We start from the raw sequence: 22191 nt of genomic DNA on the forward strand, positions 1-22191 counted from the left end.
TCACTTTTCCCCAATTTTCAATCTAAGTGCAGAAAGGTAAATACGTAAGTACATTTTTATAATTCAGAAAATATTTTCTTGATTACTTACAGCATACATTAATCTAAATACTTCAGTCAAGATACATACCACCTACTATGTAACAAAAATATGCTAGCTAGATTCTATAGAAAATATCAAGAAAAAATGTGAATTAAATTTTGCAATAAGTGAAAGCACCTTCAAAGTTAGAACAATTGAACTAGCATTGCTAGTTGGCATTAATTCTTAAGTTCTACTTTCGCATTTCACATTTAACTCTTAGTATCTATGTGTTCTGAGGCTTTTACTAATGTACCTGCTCCCAGCTGTAAAATGTCTGGTATGCTTTATTATCAGGCATGACTACGATAATGTTTTATAAACTGCAATGTGACACACAAAAAAATTATTCCAAATCCACATAAATAGTATTTGAAGACTAATAATACTTAAGTGCTAAAATATGTGTTACCAACACTAACACCTATAGGAGGTGACAAGAAGGTAAGAGTGGTATGGAATGGATTAGGAAGGATGTCATTACAGAAAGGTGATATTTCAATTGGATCTTGAATATTGACATTCAAGAAGAGGGGAAAGTTATCCCAGCATAAAGAAGAGTCTAAACAGAGGCAGAAAGGCAGGTCAGCAAGATGTTTGATGGATCACTTGAGAACTGAACTAACCCTACAGAAGGGATTCGTTAAGTTCAGATAGAAATGATAAGGGCCTTTTTATAAAGGTTCTAGAATCCCAAGTAAGAAATTAGGATATTTGAGCATCAAGGAGGTGTTTTCTATGATAAAATGAAACAAAAAGATAAAAACACTATTTTAGGAAGGTCGATGTGGACATGTTTGTTGACTATATATCACTCTGCTCATTCTTCCATTGGCATATCTCCTCTGAAGAAAGAGAGACTAATTCACAGAATAGGCAGGGGAGGCCTGGGAAAAGGGGTGTATCTAGAGACATTTAGAAAGGGGAATCATTAGGGCATTGAAATTGGTAGGATAGGGGATGAAGATCAGGAGACAAAGATGACTTTGAGCCAATCCAAGGAGACCAGAGAAGGCCAATTACAGAAATGGCGTAGGAAGAAAGAGGGGCTGCAGGTCTTCTAAGAGAAAATGAAGAGTTCAATTGTGCATATGTAGAGTTTGAGGCAAAAGCAAGACATACAGTGCAATGTCCTGTATGTAGAAGATATGACCTTAGGACTCAAGATCTTAACTGGGGTGATATAACCGAATGTGATTTATGTAAAGGTAATTGTAGAGGCCATGATGAGTTGACAAACTTACTGTAAAGAATAAAAGTTATGTAAAAATGGAATGAGAAACTAAGAATTGAAGAGTTGGAAGAAAAGGGAGTAACTGTAGAGTTTCATCAATGACCCTAAGGGAGGCCCTTAGGGAAGGGAATTTCACAAAAGCGACATTGATGAACATTGCCAGGGAAGTGAAGGGAGCTCAAAATTGGGACGGATTAAGAGACACGGGTAAAATATGGTCATGGGAAAACTTTAGGAGTCTTTCTTCTAAAGAGAAGGGTCAAGGCCCGGCGCGGTGGCTCACACCTGTAATCCTAGCACTCTGGGAGGCCTAGGCAGGGGGATCGCTTGAGGTCAGGAGTTTGAGATCAGCCTGAGCAAGAGCAAGACCCCGTCTCTATTAAAAATAGAAAAAAAAAAACTGGGCCAGGCAACTAAAAATAGAAAAAGTTAGCCAGACCTAGTGGCGCACGCCTGTAATCCCAGCTACTTGAGAGGCTGAGGCAGGAGGATCACTTGAGCCCAGGAGTTTGAGGGTGCTGTGAGCTGGGCTGATGCCACGGCACTCTAGCCTAGGCGACAGAGCAAGACTCTGTCTCAAAAAAAATAAATAAATAAAATTTTAAAAACAGAGAGAGAGAAGGGTCAGGAAGGCAGGTTGGAAAACAGTTGAAAGAAGGCGAGAAGAGCAGTAAGGTCAGCAGTAAATACAGCAGTGTGGTCAAGGAATCTAAAGCTTTGGAAGAGAATTTACAAAGCAGCTCTAAGAGGCCATGAGATTCAGAAGAGGTTTTACCCATACTTTTCAGCACAAAACACACCGAACTATATCCGATGACATGGACAGAAAGAAATTAAAGTTACACTTTTGTTCCTTATTCATATAGAGGGGTAGTAAGTTCTATGGAGATCACCAATGGACTTTATTACAGAAATTACTACAACCAGAAATCAAGGGCTCTTACTCTTTCAGCCAAAAGTAAAAACAAAGCAGTGAACTTTAATTATACCTTTAGAAATAAGGAATAGATGAAAACAAAACAAAACCATTAAGGAATCTTGCATGAAACAAGAGGCTTCACATAAATCAGTTTCTTGCATTTCACATCTCCCTTGGTATACATATGCTTATGTTCACAAATTGCCATTTAGAAAATAACCCTCCATATTTCATCACAACAAAGAACTTCGGAAAATACATCAGTCCTCTATGGGAATCCTCTAAAGACTTTAAAATATTAATTTCTACAACATCCTTATTTCCCAAAGTAGCAAACTTCCTGCACCACTAATTACTGTTGTCTTATTGCCTTGTTCAGACACATGGAAAATGATTTCCTGATTGCTTTCTTCCTAAGTTAAAGAAAAATTTTAACTATATCTTTTCCACTACTAGCATTTCTCATTCCTATTGAAAAGTATTACTGAGTAATTATTGGATGTGACAGCTTATAAATGCAGTCCCCTAGCTCGTTTCAGTCTTCTTTAGCTTCCTCTTCAATGTTTAGTTACTTCTTAGTTTTATAAGTTAATTTTATCAGGGCATCTCTTTTCAAAATTCATTCTATTTTCAATATTATGTACTTTTTAGGGGCATACTGGAAAATATTATTTATCTCAATCCTTGATTGATATGTCTATCATATTAACACCATTTATTCATTTCCCTGTATTTCTCAACCCTACCTACACATTAGAATCACCTAGGGAGCTTTTTAAAAATACCGATTCTTGGCCGGGCGCGGTGGCTCACGCCTGTAATCCTAGCTCTCTGGGAGGCCGAGGCAGACAGATTGTTTGAGCTCAGGAGTTCGAGACCAGCCTGAGCAAGAGCGAGACCCCATCTCTACTAAAAATAGAAAGAAATTAGCTGGACAACTAAAAACATATAGAAAAAATTAGCCGGGCATGGTGGCACATGCCTGTAGTCCCAGCTACTCAGGAGGCTGACGCAGAAGGATCACTTGAGCCCAGGAGTTTGAGGTTGCTGTGAGCTAGGCTGACGCCACGGCACTCTAGCCAGGGCAAAAGAGTGAGACTCTGTCTCACAAAAAAAAAAATACCGATTCTTGACTTTCCACCCACTTTCCTCCCACCCTGAGATTCTAATCACGTTAGTCTGGAGTAAGGCCCAGGCATCATTTTCCCTGCTGATTTAGTCTTTCCGACATTAGTTGGGCTTAATGGGTTGATCGCTCTCCAGTCTCACCTGTGTCCAACAGAGCCAGTCCTAGACTCCATTGCTAAAAGCCTGCCTCCAAAATGACTCTTTCTGAACCAAGGCTCAATTCTGTGACCCCCCCTTGCTCAAAAACCTCCCCTAGCTCTCCCATTGCCTGCTAACCTAGTTTTAAAGTACTACTTCTAGCATTCAAGGCCATCCACCATCTGGCCCAGGCTACACCTTGATCACCTCCTATGCCACTCTGCACCCCTACACTGCTACTCTGCAGCAACTCCTCAACTGGAACATTTTAATCACTGTTCTACAAAAACAAAACCATGGAATGAGACAACCTTTCCAACAATTCCCAGCAAAAGTATAATCTATGCAAAAACCACAGGCCTTTACTCTTTGTTACTTGAGCAGTAGATAAAGGAGAATCTGTTTGCATTAGGCAAATTAGTACAATAATTGCACAATAGCTCATATACTGCAGGCCCTGTTGTGTCAACAGGTGGACAAAGTGAGCCCTGCACCCTCAGGTTCTGTCCTGACCCTCACAGCTCCGAGTAGGCTCCTATATGACAGCAGCTGTATCAGTCGCAGAAGAGGAGAATGATTTTCTTCTAATTTATTGCACATTTCTTACTTTGAAGTCAAAACAGGATTACCTCTTGATCAAGAACCACAAGAGCCAGAAGTGTGAGAACTCCAGCTCCAAGTATTCTGGTGTATTTTCCCAAACTTGCAGCCCAGCAAAATCTCCGTAGGAGGTTGGTGGGGCTGAGAACTGCAAAGTAAAATATTAGGCTTTATTTGTAAATTGGTTCCATCAGAGACAGGGAACCATAAAAATAGATTAAGGGTATTGTTATTTTTGCTGGGATAATTAATACCATGTTGTTGAAAGGCTGATGATCATTACAGTATTTCTTCATATGAATAGGAATAGCTCGCATTTGAGGTTTGGGGGTTTGGAGTTTTTTATTGTTGCTTTTTGGTGTGGGGCAGAAGTTTGATGACCAAACTGTATCTGAACTTTACACTACTTCGTATGAAATTTAGAGGCTATGACTCTAAGAAACAAATTAAGATCTGTTTAAATTAACGGATTAAGATTAACCTCACTTTCAATAAATGTTATTCAAATATATACCACCAGGTTAATAAACAAAACCACTTTGCACTTAGGTTTCTCAAAATGGGGATACCTGATTTCTCTCTTACTATTTTTCTGTACTTCCAGAATCTCTAAGCAAATTATAACAACAGCATAAACAATCAAGGGGAAGAAATATCCAAGGTACTGAGAATTAGAGTAAATTGAGCTATACAAATTTTAACTACATGGCATTAAGCCCAAAGTCAGACTGAGGTGATGGGCAAAAGATTCTCCAACTCTGTTCCTTTTGTTTGGAGCAACCTATTTCACCTGGGCACACCTGGGACTGTATGTGAGCTCAAGAAATAGCCTGCGATGTGTATACAGCGGTAGCAAAATGAACCCCCTGACCAAAATAAATAGCACCCTTCAAACAAGCTGTCAGGAAGGCTTTCAAGCTTTTCCTAATGGTTCCGTCTCCAGATGAGACCAGACTTGATTTATTAAGGAAGGTCCTGGGGGCTGGCAAGTGTTCTTCTAAATTATACAATAATCATAAAACATTAATAAACTTCCTAGGTAGAAAATGACTAGGGGAGTAACTGTTAATATTAATATAAACAGACTAGCTCAAATGATTAATCCTCTAAGGAAATAAGTTTAAAAGCAGTCAAAATCTCCCCCTCCTTGGTTACAATTATTGGTCCTAATCCTTATTGCTAAGGGATCATCCATCCCGCAAAAGTTATCGCAGCCTAAAGTGTACACTCTAAGCTACGTGGTCCGCCCAGGAAATTGGTCGGTCCTCTGCCAGAGCACCCTGCACGTGAAAGGTGCACAGGATGACCAGACAGGGTGCCTGCAATGGGGCTGAGCAGCAGGAACCACAGTTCTCAGGTCTAAGAGGGCAGAGATCCTCTGCAGCTACCTCTTGGGCTCTGGCAGTCACAGACCACAGAGACCTCAGCTGGGTTAACCCTTGAGCTTGGTTCCTTCGAGGACCCTCTGCCATGTTCAGACCTTAGACCAGACTCTACATGCAGCCTCGCTTCCCAGTGATAACCCCAACCAAATTCACTGTGCTCTTGCTTAGCCAGCACCACCAGCACTCAGGGCCCCCTGGTCAGACCCCGGCACAGTGACCCCAGTCACAAAGCAATCTAATGACCCAGATGGGCAGAGGGAGGCAGAAAATCTCAATGCCTCCGAGAGCTCCTGATGGATTGAAAATTTCATTATAGCATTTAAGGGCTGTTATATATCTGATTTCCCTCCTAGGCACTGTATCCTGCATTATTTCATTAGGCAAGTCGTGCCTTTAAAGCTCCCCATATACACTCTGCATTCCTGTGGTTAGTTTGGTACCACGGCTATTAGCATTAAGGCTGACTTTGTCCTCATTTTGTCAGATTCACACCACAGTCAAATCCAGTTCCATTGATAAAGGATAGATAAGAAACCCAGGATTTTCCTTATGTTGAAACAAGCAGGCAGACAAGTCACAAATAGCACAAAAGAGAAGTGAATGGAAAAGATTTCAACTTTCTGCGGTAATTGTGTTTGCACTTCCTTTCAACCTTTATGATGTATTAGCCATAGAAAGGTCTCCTTCAAGAGAAAAGGAAAAGGAAAGCCCATAACCTTATCAAAAAATACAGACAGCTAAATCCCTTCCCTTCAGTTATACTTTTTTTAAAGCCTAATATATACTAAGTATAAGTATTCACCAATTTCTATTCTGAAGTTGGTAATGACGATAGCAATAAGTCCATTTCCCTTCCTTTGTGCTACGAATTCAGTGAACTGAAGAATGAAGTTCCACAAAAAAGGCTGTTTAAAAAATATCATTTATAGAACTAACCCTGAAAAAAAATGTCAGCGCCAGAATTCGAGCTCCCAGACTCTTAACAATTAGGCAAGAAAGGAGGCCCCAGGATGCTGAGGAGAAAGGGAATATTTTCCACAGTCCTTAAGTGACCTCTCCCCTCCCCGGTCTCTGGCAGACGCTCCCAGTGGCACTTCCGAGGCCGCAAAGGGGCTGCACCCAGCTGTCCCCAAGTGTCTCAAGGGACTCACTTCTATAGGGCCATCAGAGAGACAATACTGTAGGAAGAAAGGGGCAGGGTTTACAAGGTCCCCTTTTTCCTTCCTACTCCCGCTCAGGGAAAGGACTTAAATGAGACAAAATGTATGAAAGCACTTCACACCTTAGCTTTTAACTCATGTCTCGGATTATCTAAGGCAGTGACCACAAAACTGCCTTTAGATGCAGCTGCACATTCAAAATCTCTGACTCCCACCCGCCCCACTTGTTCAGTGCTTCAGTCCCCTCGCTGCTTTTCAGCCAATGGAGCTCGTGCTGGGTCCCCACCTGTGACAAATTCTAACATGGCTGCTGTTCCCACTGGACACAGAGGTGCCGGGGATGAAACATTACTGACAAAACACCCCACAAAATAAGCTCCTCAATGGTATAAACACAGAACAGAATGAGGTAGCATTATTTTTAGTATATATGCCTGTTACATGTACTAAACATATACGGCTGTTACAGTAAAGTCAATTTACTAGAAAATGACAGCTGAAGAATTATACTAGTCAAAGCCAGACGTCTTTATTAACAACGTACATCTGGGTTTATTACCCTGAAGAGTCAGACAAGAGACTTGATTGGCACTTTCCTCGTGGAGATTGCCTGTTAAGGTTAACAGTGAAAAAGAAAACTTATTTTCAAATATTTTCAGAGATTAACAGAAAGAAGCATGACAGAAAAGAGTGAATGCCTGTCTTCTGTTCCCATATAAAATGTCAAAACACACACAAACATTCCTCTTCTCTGCTTCATTTATTCTCCTGGGCACTTAAAACTAGCTAATATACCATATATTTTACTCATTTCTCTTGCATCTCCTGGGTTAGAGTCACAGCTCAATGAAAGCAAGGATTTTTCATTCTTCTCAGTGCTATATCCTCTTTTCCTACACAGTGACTGGCACACAGTAGGAGCTCAGTAAATATGCCTTGGAACATTAAGAATAAAAATACCTGGACTCCAGGTTTCTGAAAACAATCACTGCAGAGAATAAATCACAATGCTGAGCATATTAGAGACAGGATTTAGATTGACCTGACCCATAAAATACACAATGCTGAAAGTAAGGTTTTTCACAAATTCATGAAGTTGGTTTTGGACGTGAATAAAAAATCACTTTGACTACATTTTGTGGTAATTTCTTTTTACAGATTTTTTAGTTCTATATTATTTGTAAAAAGCAAATGACTGCAAATTCACTTAACACGTATTAAATACTAAGGAAAATTATAGAATGTCATAGAGGGGTTGGAACTTCGAATTCTGACAGGCTGGAAAAGAAATAATTCATAGGGAAGATATGTAGTAAAATATAGTAAACCTACAGGCAATTTTGTTCTTTAAATCTAATTAGCAGTCTTTCCCTTTTTTAGAAATTTATCCAAATATCCTGACTATCTAGATCTCTCATTAAGATTTGCATATATGTTCACTGAGCCGTTAAAGTTCAATCTGATCCAAATCCCTGGGTATAGAAATGCATGTTTAAAATTGAGGATCCATTTAAGTATCAACTAAGCTATCAAATTTTCTGACAGTCTAACTTATGTTCCTCACAATTAAGTCAACCTTAAGTATAAACTAACAAAAATTAAAACTTAAATTTCAAAGAATATTTGCTATTCTCAAAAAGTTTCACCACACGGAGAATATCCAATTTATACATGAGAATTACTAGCTCACCGAGAAATCTCCAGGAGAAACATCAACTTTGCATATTTTAATTGGAAGCTATGCTCTTCTATTCATAACATGATTCCCTTTTGGACCTGAAGATTATATGAGTGTGATGACTGTCCTTGCTAAAATCTGAGGGAAATGCCCCTATCTATATAACATGGTCCATTTATCAACCTTCATTCCATGGCCACCAGAATGCCACTTACTCTCCCTTGCATAGCCTGTCAAAGTAAGGAGGTCTGGCAAACAGAACACTCTCAGAAATAATGATCATTTTAACAATGGATTCACTTCACTTGTGTTTAAATTACATTAATGCTTTCTACCAAAGCAATCCATGGAATATCCATTGAATGCAGAGCAGGGCACATTTTGGAAAGAAGTATCCATTGAATGCAGAAGAAATACACACATTTTGGAAAGTATATGTATTTTTTATACACACACACACACACACACACACACACACATATACAGACTAATTATACATATGCTAATTTTATATATACATTAATTTTACATACATTTGCCTTAAATAGCTTGTAATTTAATCATATATAGCAGCTATACTTTAACATAAAACCAGGGGTTAAAACCTGTTAGGAAGTACTGTAAATATAAAGAGATCCAAAATGATCCAAGGGGAATTAAATCAAACTGAAAATAGTATCAGTAATGATGTATGTTAACAGATACACCAATGGCAGAACTCAGGTTGTCTATTTTTAAAAGGTTCATTGTGCTTCGTTTCTTCTGTGAGGGGAACTCCTGACTGCTGGGTAATCTTTGTCTACTAAGTGCTTGCCTGGCTGTGACCCCATCTTGGATTGACCATAAGCTTCTGTTACCCTCTTGCTCTTCATGGTTTGCCTGAAATGAACTCCTGTTCCTTCCTGGCTGCTGGCTTCTGTGTACTTCCGGAATGAACAAGTTCTGTGTCCTGGTTCCAACATCTGCCTTGGTTTTCCTAGTCCTGATTAATCATACCATTCCCACAATCCAGAAATGCCCAGGCCAGTGAATCATCAGCAAAACGTCCTAGAACAGCTGTACAATGGATCTACTTAGAATCCCCACTCTCCCACTTAGGAACTGACCAAAGTGTCCTCAGGTGTGAGTTACAATGATCCAAGCCTTGAAAGCAGCTGTAAGTTGTGAGTTATATACAAATACACAAATATGCAGTGCCTAACACATTACAAGCACATAACACAAACAGGATTTCCATTTTACCCTGGAACATTCCTTTCTGGAAACTTTAGAAAACTTTTTAAATTACATAAAATCTTCAAATCCCCCAAAGCCTTTCTGTAATGAAAGACAATGAAAAAAGAAGAAGAAAAGAAAAACAACCTTTAAGGGAGCTCTGGAGCTCTTATAAACATACGTGAAAAGATTGGCAAATATTAGATGGATTTGTATGTGGACAAGAATATATTCTTTAGAGGGAAAAAACCCAAATTATATTTTAAATTCAATCAATTCTCACAGTAAAGGAATCCAAGAGTTAATACAAATGATCTTCTGAAGACAGGAGACTAAAATATCAACGGATTCAAAACGTGGCAGAGACTACTCTTTGCCCTTCAATATTTATTCTCCACATCTTTACTTTTGTGTAGAACCTCCTTTCAGCAGGGCACATGGTTATCCAACCAGTCAGCATATTTCCCAGGTTCCCTTAGAGCTGGATTGGCCATCTTACAAAGATCTGGCCATGGATAAGAGTGAAAGTGATGTGTGTAATTTCTGGGTCAGATTCTTAAAGGGAGTCCTTGCCCTCCACTTTGTCTTCTACTGTCCATCCCCCTGGGGCTGGAATGTGACAGGGACACTGGTAAGTTAGCTTCAACAATACGGACAAGAACAATGTCCTACTGTATTGGTTCCCCCACCTTTTCTGCCCATTGGAACCACCTGGAGAAAATACAGAAAATACTGATGCCTGGCTCCCACCCCCACAGACTCTGATTTAAATGGTCCCAGGGGATGGCGGGGCAATAAGATAGAAGAAATGGGTGGTGGGGTGGTCTCTGAATGACCCAACGCAGCTGAGCTGCTTACTCCCCTGAAACACCGTTGGGCAATATTTAATCAAAAAATTAAAATAACTGGAGTTCCAAGAGAGGACATAAAAAAGGCCATGTTGATTACACACAGCTTTCCTATTCACAATCTTTCTGCATTGTTTAAACTACTGTTATTTGGTCTCAGTTAAAGCAGCTGAACAAATATCCTTACAAATATATGTAATAAACACAAACATTCTGGCCTTCAGAAAAAAAGAATATGTAAGTACAGGTTAAAACAAACACTGTTCTTTTTCTAAAGAAAAAAACTAAAGTACACCTATAGCCAAAAGAAAGAGAGTGTAGTTTTAGCATAACCCAGGGAAATCATAGCTGAGCCAGAGAAGATTTATTAAAGAAAAACCAAAAGTAAAGTAAAAATATTAGGAGTATCCAAATTAACAAGACAAAGGCAGAAAAATGCATTACAGTTGGCCAATTCATTAATGATTTGCATAAGTGTATGAGGACTTGGTATCAAAATGTGATGCTTAGTACAGTTAAATACATATTGGTTTATCTTACAGGTCCATGTTGATAGGACATAGATTAAACAGCTTTAATAAAGAAATGATCTCCTTCTATTCTGTTGCTCTGTCACCCTGAACATGTGACTTCCACTTCATGGTCTAAAATGGCTGCCCATCACCTGCCATCACATCCCCATACCAGCCAGGGAGAAGAGAGAAGGAAAAGAGAGTGCATACTCCTTCACTATAAGGGCACACCTTGGAAGTGACCCATGCCACTTCTGCTCACATCCCACTGCCCAGAACCTATATATATGCTCACACTTATTTGTAAGGGAGGCTGGGAAATGTGATCCTTAACTGGTCAATCACGTATGAAGCTAAAACTTTTATCCCTACAGAAGAAAAGCGTATTGGGTACTGGGGGTGATTAGAAGTCTCTGCCAGAGGTTTTATTATGTAGAGGTACAAGAAAAACTGAGATAAAGTTGTGTCTAGAGTATTCAAAATAAATTTTGTAAAAATATAAGATATATAAATACAAATACATTTCTATATAAAATATAAAAAATATTAAAGTTATATGAAGTCAAACATGACATCGATATACAGTGTAGAAAATGAAAGCCCCCTTCACCCCTCTCATTTTACCTCTGGGAAAGTAATGAATTATTAAAGTCATCTTGGAATATGCAGGTATGGGACTAACATTTAGGTCAATTAGTAGAGTATAATAATGCCTTTCCATAGATCTTTCCCTAGTGCTACTGGCAGAAATAAAGCTTTGGAATGGGAGATGTTATTTCTGGAATCCTAAGATTTCTTTCTTTGGGGCAATAGTCTCAAATAAGAAAAGGCTGGAACTCCAAGGGAGCAAGAAAACAGGGCCAAGTGGAGGCATTACAAGGCATCAAGGGAAAAAAACATCAACATTTCTTGCACAATCTCTGAAAATGTGTCACCATCTATAAAGCCTCTCCTACTGGCAAGAAGACAACTTAAATGGATAATTAAAATAGCAAAACTGGCAATGCAAAGTCAAACATAGATCTCAACCCTTATTTCACTCTCTCAGAGAAAGAAACAAAGTTTTAAAATAAATAAAAATGTTTACCTATCCATATTCTGTATTGCTATATTTTTGCTACAAATCCAGAGAATACTTTTATCAGCATTCTAAATTTAACCAGCAGGAGTCATTTCTTAAGTATTATACAATTTAACCTTTTCAAATGAAGGGCTTGCCTTTTAATGGAAAGTATGCTTTTTGCATTAATGGCAGAACACAATGTCCTTGGCTTAGACATTCTCCAGTAAAATAGGCCCTTTTTCTGTACACTATGCTTAGCTATATGTAAGGATAGAATACAACAAATTTATTCAAGAAATCGAACTCTGAAATCATCTATACTAACTACAAATGTTTAAAAATCATAACTTCAACTTATATCAATTTTCTCACAATTACAATCGTTGAATTCTAAGATCAAATGCAATAGGATCATGAGAATGGGGAAAAATTTTTTTAAACAGTTTTTATTAGATATGTCAGGATGTGAATGATTATGCTTAATACCATGGGAAAAGTGACCCAACCACACTTTTAAGCAATGAAACATTTATTAAGGGATGTTTTTCCTGAATTTTTGACTGAGGCAACTATAATATTGTAAATCAAAGATGATTTTGATTTTAATATAGCAAATAAAATTTTTAATAGATTGCAAATTCTTTGATTTACAATTATAAATCAAAGATCTTGATTTTAATATAGCTATTATAATTCCAATAAATTTAAACAATTTTAATAAATTTGATAAATCTTTTAATAAATATAACAAAAATCCATCTCATGAAAAGCAAATATTATAAATAAGACTTTTAAAGAAATAATGCAAACAAAAATTTTTTTTTTTCAGATAGGGCCTTGCAATGTTGCCTGGGCTGGAGTGCAGTGGCGTCACCGTAGCTCACTGCAACCTCAAACTCCTGGGCTGAAGCTATCCTCCTGCCTCAGCCTCCTAAGTAGCTGGGACAACAGGCATGTGCCACCATGCCCATCTAATTTTTTTTTTTTTAGTAGAGACAGGTCTCACTGTTGCTCAGGCTAAAAACAATTATTTTTAGGTCAAATTAATAGTATTCAAGACACAGAACTAATAATTTTATTTCGTATGAAAACACAATGCCAAGTATATAACAAAAGAATATACCCTTAACAAAACACTGTTAAAAACAAGTACTGACCCCGGGTGTGATAGTTCACACCTGTAATCCTAGTACTTTGGAAGGCAGGAGGATCACTTTAGTCCAGGAGTTTGAGACCAGCCTGGGCAATATATCAAGACCCCGTCTCTCCAAAAACAAAATTAAAAAAATTAGCCAAGTGTGGTGGGGCACATCTGTAGTCCCAGCTACTCAGGAGGCTGAGGGAGAAGAATGGCTTAAAGCAGGGAGTTTGAGGTTGCAGTGAGCTATGATGACACTGCATTTTAGCCTGAGAGACAGAGTGAGACCCTGTCTCAAAAAAAAAAAAAAAAATTGAGAAAACAAAATATTGATAAATCAATGTTTCTTTTTTTAGGACAATGACTGACATGTGCATTAAATGTAAAATGGCAGTTCTATACAATTTGCACCGTGGTTTAAAAAATGGTTGTCATTATTTCCAAGATTTGAACCTAGTCACACTAGATGTAATAGACCAGAAGTGCTTACTTCTCTATTTTAACTTTTAAATTTACATGATGCATTAAAGAAAGTCACATTTAAAAGAACAATTGTACAAAGACTGTCACACATGCAGCCTCAGACATCCAAGTTCAATTCCCTTTTCTGCCCCTGAAAGTGTATGTTCCAAATCTTTACTATTCTCTTCAGGGCACCTCACTCTCAGCAAGAACAAACAACAAAACGAAAACAAAACAGAACCCAGACAGAAAACCAGAGTTCAACTTCACAGAGAAAGAACGGGCCATCAGGAAGAAACCTCTGTGCTTCCCTCTCCCTCAAGTGGCCCTTGGCCTCACCTGTGAGTTCCTTCCAGTAAGGAGAGCCGTCCCTCCCCACCTGGCCCCCAGACCAACCCCTCTCCTGCATTCCCAAAGGCTCTCTGGCCCCCTCAGGACCTTTCTCTACCCATAAACCCTTCCTCATGCTTCCAGGCTGAGAAGAGACAGGAGTCAGGACCCAGCCTGGCGAGGATCAAGCAGACCTGAGCAAGGGCCAGGCTCGATCTGTGAGATAGAAAAGATAGGAGAGGGAGATAAACTTGGAGTTTGGGGAGGGAAGAAAGGAGGAAACACTTACTACCTATCAAGACTTTACCTACAGAAGCTGATTTGAATTGTATGTAGGCTAGCCCTGTGGGATATTGTCAAATGAATTTTCCAAATATGAAAGGAAGGCATAATAAAGAGGATATGTAGTTTGTGCAAAGTAACACAGTGTGTGTAAGTTTCAGTGCCAGGATTTTAAATCAGGTCATCAGACTCCCTAACCCATGCTCTGTGCCACACAGGTCACCTGACTGTCTTTGCGTTATCTCTTTAAAATTCTTATTTATAAGATTTATTTTTCATGAGATGGATTTTTGTTATTCTTTATTAAAAGATTACATTTATTAAAATTATTTAAGTTTTAATTTAAATTTATTAGAATTATATTAGCTATATTACAATCAAGATCTTTGATTTACATTATTATTGCAAATCAAATTGCTCATCCTTAATGTTTGCAATGCCATTTTACTATGGGTATGTTCCACGGCAGGATGGCTCAGAAAATTTTGCCAAAAGCCTACCTTGCCTCTTAGTGCCATGGGGACCTTCCCTACGGTCTCCCTGAAGATGCCATGTGCCTTCCGCCATGCTCTGTTGTAGCTGCTTTAATTCTCTTCTTATTGTCTCCTTCCCCTTGGCTATCCTCATCTTCTTTAAACATCCCTGGACAAAATCATCCCCTTCTGTTACTAACCTATTTTTCTCCTTGCATTTAGCACCAAACTCCTTGAATAGTTTCTCCATCTGTCTCTACCTCCTCAGCTTCCACTCACATCTGAACTCGTTCCTGTAATCTGGCTTTTGTTCACACACGCTCCTGAAGTTAAAACCCCAATGACTTCCTGATTGCCAAATCCAGTGACCCCTCAGTCTCCACACTTCCTACTTCTCCAAAGTTCTGACTCTTTCAAGAGACCTTTCTTCTGGAGCCTAGATCCGTCCTTGGCTTTCAAGGTATCACTCTCTCCTGGTTCTCTGCTTCAACCTTTGATGGCTCAAAGCCATCGGCGGCACACTCTACTCTTCCTCTAACCTTTAAATATTGGCTTTCCAACATCTTACCCTTGCTTTGGAGGTTTCCTTCCTCTAATTGTTCCCCTTGTGTCATCGCATCCACCTGATGGCTGCAACATATATGATCAATTTCTAGGTCTTGAACTTCTGTTCCAATTCCTTCTTCCGCTCCACATTCCTGTCTTCAAAAATCATAGCGAATTTGCAGCTCAGCTCAACCAAATTCATTTTCCTTCTCACCATCCTATTTCTCCATTCTACTTAAACCTCCACTTCTAAATGAAGTAACACAAAATACTAAGGGTTCTACCCAAGAAATGCCTCACAGTTGCTGGGTGTTTGGTTTTTTATGGTTTGGTTTGAATTATTTGTTTTTTATTTCTACATTGCTTCTGCCTTAGATCAGACATTCCATATTTCTTAACCTGGCCCCATTTCTTAACAGACTCCTAATAGGTAACCAGACTCCAGTATTTGTTCCTCAATCCTGTTGACAGAATTCCCTCACTACGAAACAAATCTAAACTCAATAGCTACTATTTTTACACTAATGTCATCGTATTATAGTAAGGTATAATGATAAGACTGTTTCGGCCCCCAGCCTGCCAGGTTCTGCCACACTGAGGTCACACTGCACACGCTGCTCTTTAGGGATGGATGAGTCTCCTGCCAGCCCGGCACACTCCTCTTCATCCTTCAGGAGCCAGCTCTGTTATCACCTCTTCCTAAAATTTTCCTTGACTCCCCGACTGAGAGTCCCTTAAAGCCTCCATGCCACTTTGCTTGTGACTCTGCTGTGGTACCTCCCACACAGATTTGTGATGATCTGTATTTTTCTCTTTCCTCCAATAAATTATGAGCTTATTATGGATGAGGCCATGCCTTACTTCTCTCTGCATCTCCAGCGCCTAGCATAAGCTGCATTCATCTGTTCAGATTGCCATAACAAAATACCACAGATTGATGGCTCAAACAGAAATTTATTTTCTTAAACAGAAATTTACTTTCCTCTGAAAGGTAGGAGTCCAAGATCAAGATGTAATAGCTTTGGTTGCTCCTGAGGCGTGGCTTGCAGATAGCTGCCTTCTCTGTGTCCTCCCACGATCTTTCCTCTGTGCACACGCATCCCTGCTATCCCTCTGTGTCCAAGTCTCCTCTTCTTTTAAGGACACTAGTCAGACTGGATGAGAGTCCACCCTAAGGACCTTGTTTTAACTTAATCACCTCTTAAAAGGCCCTATCTTCAAATACAATTGTATTCTGAAACACTGGGAGTTAGGGCTTTGACATGTGAATCTTGGAGGGGGACACAACCCAGACCATAACATAAGCCTTCAGCATAATGTGTTGAATCAATTCATCTTTGCCTGGAAGAGTCAGGTCATGCCTGAAAAGGATTGTTTTCAGATTCAATCAAAGTCTGCTTTGTTTGCTTTTGCTTTGTTTGCCTATTTGTTTGCTCATGAGCACCTGCTATTTACAAAGCACCATGTTTAGGCCAGGAAAAGCCTACATAGGAAGTCAACGCACAGTCCCTGTTCTCTGGGAATTTACCAACTAGGTAAGTGGCTTTCTAACTGCTTTTGCAAAAGCACAAATCAGAGGAAGGTGGGGCTATGCTGGGAGAAACTAGGGTGGAGAGCATGAAGCCACAAAATTCAACTTCCCTTCTCTCCCCCCACCCCCACGAGGGCCTCTGGAACTCTAGAGAGCATGATTTGAAAAAGGAAAGAGATACACATATATTAAGCCAAATCAGATGGTGAATATGCAATTGTTTAGTGTAATCTGTATGACACCATACCAACTATGGCTGTTGCCAAATGGAATATAAAATTTTCTCACTGTCTTACATTCAACTGAGCATTTACAAGAATACTAGGAAAAGGGCTATGCTGACAGACCGGAAATACAAGAGGAAGCAGCAAAGAACAAACTCAAAGACATAGAGAAAGGGTAGAGGAGAATATAACAGAAACAAAAGTTACATCTAACAAAGACTAAAATGTGTGGCTCTCTAGAACAACTGCAGCATCAGAGGAAATATCAGTAATTATTTAGGGGGCCTCCTATGAGCCAGACACTGAATCGAGACCAATGCAGCAACCTGGAGAAATGCTATTATTCCCCATTTTATGGGTAAAGGAAAAGGGGCTTGAGAAGTTTAGGAATGTGTCTGAAGATACATAGTAAATTAGAGACAGGACTCAAATTCTACGGTATCTGAGGGTAAAGCCTGGACAGGCAACACATTTTTAAATGTTTTGTGTATGACAACATATATAGCCCAAAGTCTTCATCTTACTATGCCAACAATGTGGAACAGCCATGCCATCTGGCTTGCCAGGAACAATCCCAGTTTACGTGTTTCCCTGTGTAATTATTAATGGTACTCACTCCCTTTCACTCTCAGAAGTGTCCTAGTTTAGACACTAAATTATATGGTCATCCTGCCTCAATGCCACTGACTCACAATAAAACTGGCCTATACACTTTCCTAGGCCCAACGTAAAATAAAAATGTGAGGCCCCTTGTTCAAAACACAGGAAACAAGTGCTATTAAAGGTATTGAAATAGAAAGCTTTTTTCTTTCATGTATCTGTTTGGTCCCATCAAACTTCACTTGTAAAACCAAAGTTCAAAGACAAAATTGGTAAGAATTTCAAGACAGCAAGAGCAGAGCATTAAACTAACCACAGGGTGCTTCTGCTCTCAGAGCCCTGTGCCCCCTGCACAGGACACACACCCATGAAGCAGGCCCGGGGTCTATCCTTTCTCCAACCACTCAGATGGGTCTGTGATCCTGGCTTGCTCCTGGCTTGCTGTGTCACTGGTTGCAAACAGGAAACAGGCTGTAACCTACTATTGTCCGGACTTTCAATATTAAACACTCTAGTACGAGATTCATAAAATCATTTCTTTAAAAGAAATGTTTTAGGGTATATCTAACAAAGCACAAAATTTCATTTCCCAAGCAAAACAAGAATATACATTTAAGAAAATTAGGTCACTCATTTTATCTATGACCTAGAAATAATTAATCTAGATAGTGGAACCTACTCATGATCTCAAATGAAAACTTAGAATCCATGAGATGAAATAATAGTGCGTTATAAAGCCTTTAATACCTCAGCACCTCATTGAAATCATGTTTCTGTTTAAAAACAGGCACTACGTATTGAATTTGAAATTTTGTTGCATAAATTTATATGTGCCTGAGAAAAACTGAAGAAATGTCTGCTATCTACTCAGATCAAATGGAAGAAAAACAGAAATCAGAATTTTAAGGATGTGTCCTTAAAAACGGGGTGGGAGGATAGAGGATGGGTCAATTTATTGATTCTTTCATTCATTCAACAAGCATTTATTGAGTACCAACAACGTTATAGGCACTGCGCAAAATTCTAGGAAGCACAGACTAGAAAGCTATGCCCCTGGTCTCAAGCTTACGGATGGTCTAGTAGAATGAGATCATGGTAAACAAATACATGCATCAACTACTTTGGGTACTATGGAAGAAGTAATGAGGGGTAGAGTGTTCACAGCACAGGGAGCTCCCGGGGAGAAAGAGATAACTGATCCTTGAAAGCCCAATAGAAATCCACCAGGTATAGAAGAGAGGCCCCAGAAGAACAAGGCAGGTGCGTGAGAAAGCATGGCCCACTGTGGGAAGAGCAAGCCTCTCTAAATGAGGGCAGACAGCTTAAAGCACAGAGCTTTGTTCACACAAGCAGCGTGTGCCTGGGTGGCAACTAGAGAGAAGGTGCATACAGGTTGATGCTATAGTATAGAGAAAAAAAGGCAACGTTCATGGACTGTCTGGCAAGGTGTTCTTTCCTTAAAGTGCCAAAGAGTGGGAACTGAGGACAGAGAGGACTCAGAAGTTGGAAAGATCTTAGTAAGAGAGTTTTCCCCTCCAGTCATATGATCTTTTAATCAAGGGAAACAATACCATCGTTTGCTTATCTGTGGGCCTGTTAGTAATAATACGTTCTTGGTAGAACTAAAAATATGTTTTCTACCTCTTCTACCTCTTCCTAATGAAAATAAGAGTCATCTTTCACCCATGTTAATGGCTTAAAGCAGTGACAGAAATGACTAATGACTACTCTAACAAATACTTAAATTTGACTTAGGAATGGCCTATCAATTTTTTGTAACAAATCTACCACTCAACTTTTTTAATACTATGGCTAATTTTTTTAAAAAAACTTTTGTTTGTCTCCATTTCTGATCATTTCCTTAGGATAGGTTCCTAGAAGAGGAATTATCAGGCCAAAGGGTTTGAATATCCTCAAAGCTCTTGGCACATATTGGAGTCTAATATTAAAACTAGACTGACTACATCAATTGCAGGTGACTTGAGAAAACTGCAGGGGAATTAAGTGTTACTATAAATAATACCCCCCAAAAAGAAAATCTAATAATGTATTATAAATAGATCTTAGTCTTTGAATAGTTAAAAGACCAAAAAGAAGCCCGAGTAAATTTTTGTTTAGGATGACATTCAGGTCAATTAGTGTGTTTGTGTGTGTAAACAAATACAAGCACAAATAATGGACAAAGAAAAGGAAAAGTGGAAGAGTTTATAATTTCTGAATGAGATAAGAAGAGTGAAATCATAAGATGATGTTCTACTTGTGAAAAAGGAAAATACAATTGAGTCTACCTAACTCTACATAGTAATAATAAGTTTTCCACTGTAATAATCAGGTGTTAGGATCAGAGGAAAAACTGACATTTTAAATATAGATCAACAGATTGGCCTTTAAGGTAGATTAGGTTAGCTATTTCTGCAAATTAGCGTTCTGCACAATACTTTTTTCATATACCTTCAGAAAAAGTAACTGCATAAGAAACGACTCAGAGTCTTCAAAAGTCAAACAACTTTTGTTACCATAAAGTTTCATGAAAGTCAGATTTAAAGCTATTAAAAGTTGAATCTCGGCCAGGCGCGGTGGCTCACGCCTGTAATCCTAGCACTCTGGAAGGCCGAGGCGGGCGGATTGTTTGAGCTAAGGAGTTCGAGACCAGCCTGAGCAAGAGCGAGACCCCGTCTCTACTAAAATTAGAAAGAAATTAATTGGACAACTAAAAATATATAGAAAAAATTAGTCAGGCATGGTGTCGCATGCCTGTAGTCCCAGCTACTCGGGAGGCTGAGGCAGGAGGATCGCTTGAGCTCAGGAGTTTGAGGTTGCTGTGAGCTAGGATGACACCATGGCACTCTAGCCCGGGCAACACAGTGAGACTCTGTCTCAAAAAAAAAAAAAAAAAAGTTGAATCTCCTTAAAAGCATGCTTTTTTGACAATCACTGCTGCAAGGAAGTGTATAATAATTCCCTAGATCACCAATTACCAGGATATTCTCAAATATCTGTACATTTCCAAAGAATGTGGCCTTTGGGGGCTCAAGCACATTGATTTTGAGAAGCCAACCTGAGCATTTTACATCACTTGAGATATTGTTCTTTCCTTCTTGCCACAGCCAAGAAGTAAAGTTGCTCTATCATGATTGCAAGCTGAAAGTGTACAGATTTTAGAACACTGAGCAGGCATTTTGGCATTGGTCCTTCAGACCAGGGGGGCATAGAACTGGGTGTTGGCAGGAGAAGCAGGTTAGAGGATTTGAGTGAGACAGCAAAAGCTTTGAATGATCCTCTCCCAGATATCTGGGTGGAGAGAAGCCAACTCTCAAATTCTTTGTCTTTTCAACAGTGAATAAGAAAAAATTCCGCTTTTGAGCAATGTCTCAGAAGTTACTAGCATTCAGTCTCGCCCCTCATGCCCTAAATGAATGAAAATATTCTCAAAGCAGACTTCAGTGAGTCAAGCAGAAACTTAGAAAGTTCGTGCCCAGTTCCACGAAATCCTGAAGATGTTAGACGAGAATTTTATTACACCGTTCCCAGGGGCTCAGTATGAACAGGGGACCAAGAGCTGAGCAGAGGACAGATTTAAACCAGGGGGAAGGAGCTTGCAGGACCAGGATGGGGTGAGAGCCACATGTGGCTTTAATATCCAACAGCTGCTAGAGATCATAACCCCGCTGCTCTTTCTGTACCCCCCACCAGAATCCTATGTTTCAAAGATTATTATAACTAAAGGGACTTCACTGCCATGTTCTCTGAGTAACCAACTCAAGCTCCAGCAGATTCAAAGATTTCTTTTTTTTTTTTAACTAAATGTACCTGAATGTAGCAGACTGGACCCTTCCTTAATCACCAAGCCAAAGCTTTAAAACGGAATCTCTAGGGTAGGAAGAGATGGGGAAAAAATCACACAACGTAATTAAGCCGACCAGGGAGGTGGATAAAGAAAAGCGAGGGGAAGTGGGGCGGCCGGGATTCCCAGCACAGGCGCCTTCTCCCTTTGGAGCTAACTTTTGAGTCCCAGAGCTCTCCCAGGCCCTGGCAACCCAGTGAGTGTCTGGGCTTCAACAAATCCCCGCCAGGGTCACCGCGCCGGTGAACGCAGCCTCCGCGCGCGGATTCAGGTGCCCGCGATGCCCGGACCGGTCCCCTGCTGCGGGGCAGACAATGCCGCGCGCGCTTCCCGCGGTCCCCCTGCGTCGCCGCGCGGGTCACTCACCGACACCAGGAACTCCAGCGTGCCCACATAGTCGCGCTCGGTCTTCTGGAGCTCGCTGAGCACGCACACGCGCAGGCGGAGCTGCTTCTCCAGGTCCTTGGCGCTCTCGGCGCGGCAGTCCCCGCGGTTCTCGTCACTCATGGTGGGCGGCGGGACACGGCGGTGGTCGGCCGTGCTGCGCGCTGCCCCGCGCGCCCGCTGCTGCCGGGCCCCGGCGGCGAGGAAAGAAAGTTGCCGCCTCCGCAAAGTCCGAAGAGGGACAGGCGACTTCACATGCCGGGGAGAGGCTGGGGCGGGGGGAGAGGAGGCGGCTCGCGCTGCTGCACCCGCGCGGGAGGCGCGGGACTCTGTGAACTCCCGGGAGTGGGCGCTGCGGCCCCGGCCCCGCGCGCCTGGCCCCGCTGCTCCGGCCTCACACGGCCCGGGCTGGAGGG

At 40.3% G+C, this 22191-nt stretch overlaps 1 protein-coding gene across 1 annotated transcript in view; it reads right to left on the reverse strand.

Annotated features, from left to right (window-relative positions):
- Window positions 1–21898, reverse strand: part of PREX2 (phosphatidylinositol-3,4,5-trisphosphate-dependent Rac exchange factor 2) — a 306900-nt gene extending 285002 nt beyond the window's left edge. Inside the window, exon 1 of the mRNA XM_012663111.1 lies at window positions 21758–21898. Within this exon, the coding sequence (XP_012518565.1) occupies window positions 21758–21898 (141 nt within the window). The remainder of the gene's footprint in view (window positions 1–21757) is intronic.
- Between the last annotated feature and the right edge of the window lie 293 nt (window positions 21899–22191).

The sequence above is a fragment of the Propithecus coquereli genome, unplaced genomic scaffold, assembly GCF_000956105.1.
Source record: "Propithecus coquereli isolate 6110/MARCELLA unplaced genomic scaffold, Pcoq_1.0 Scaffold8, whole genome shotgun sequence".
Taxonomy (NCBI): Eukaryota; Metazoa; Chordata; class Mammalia; order Primates; family Indriidae; genus Propithecus; species Propithecus coquereli.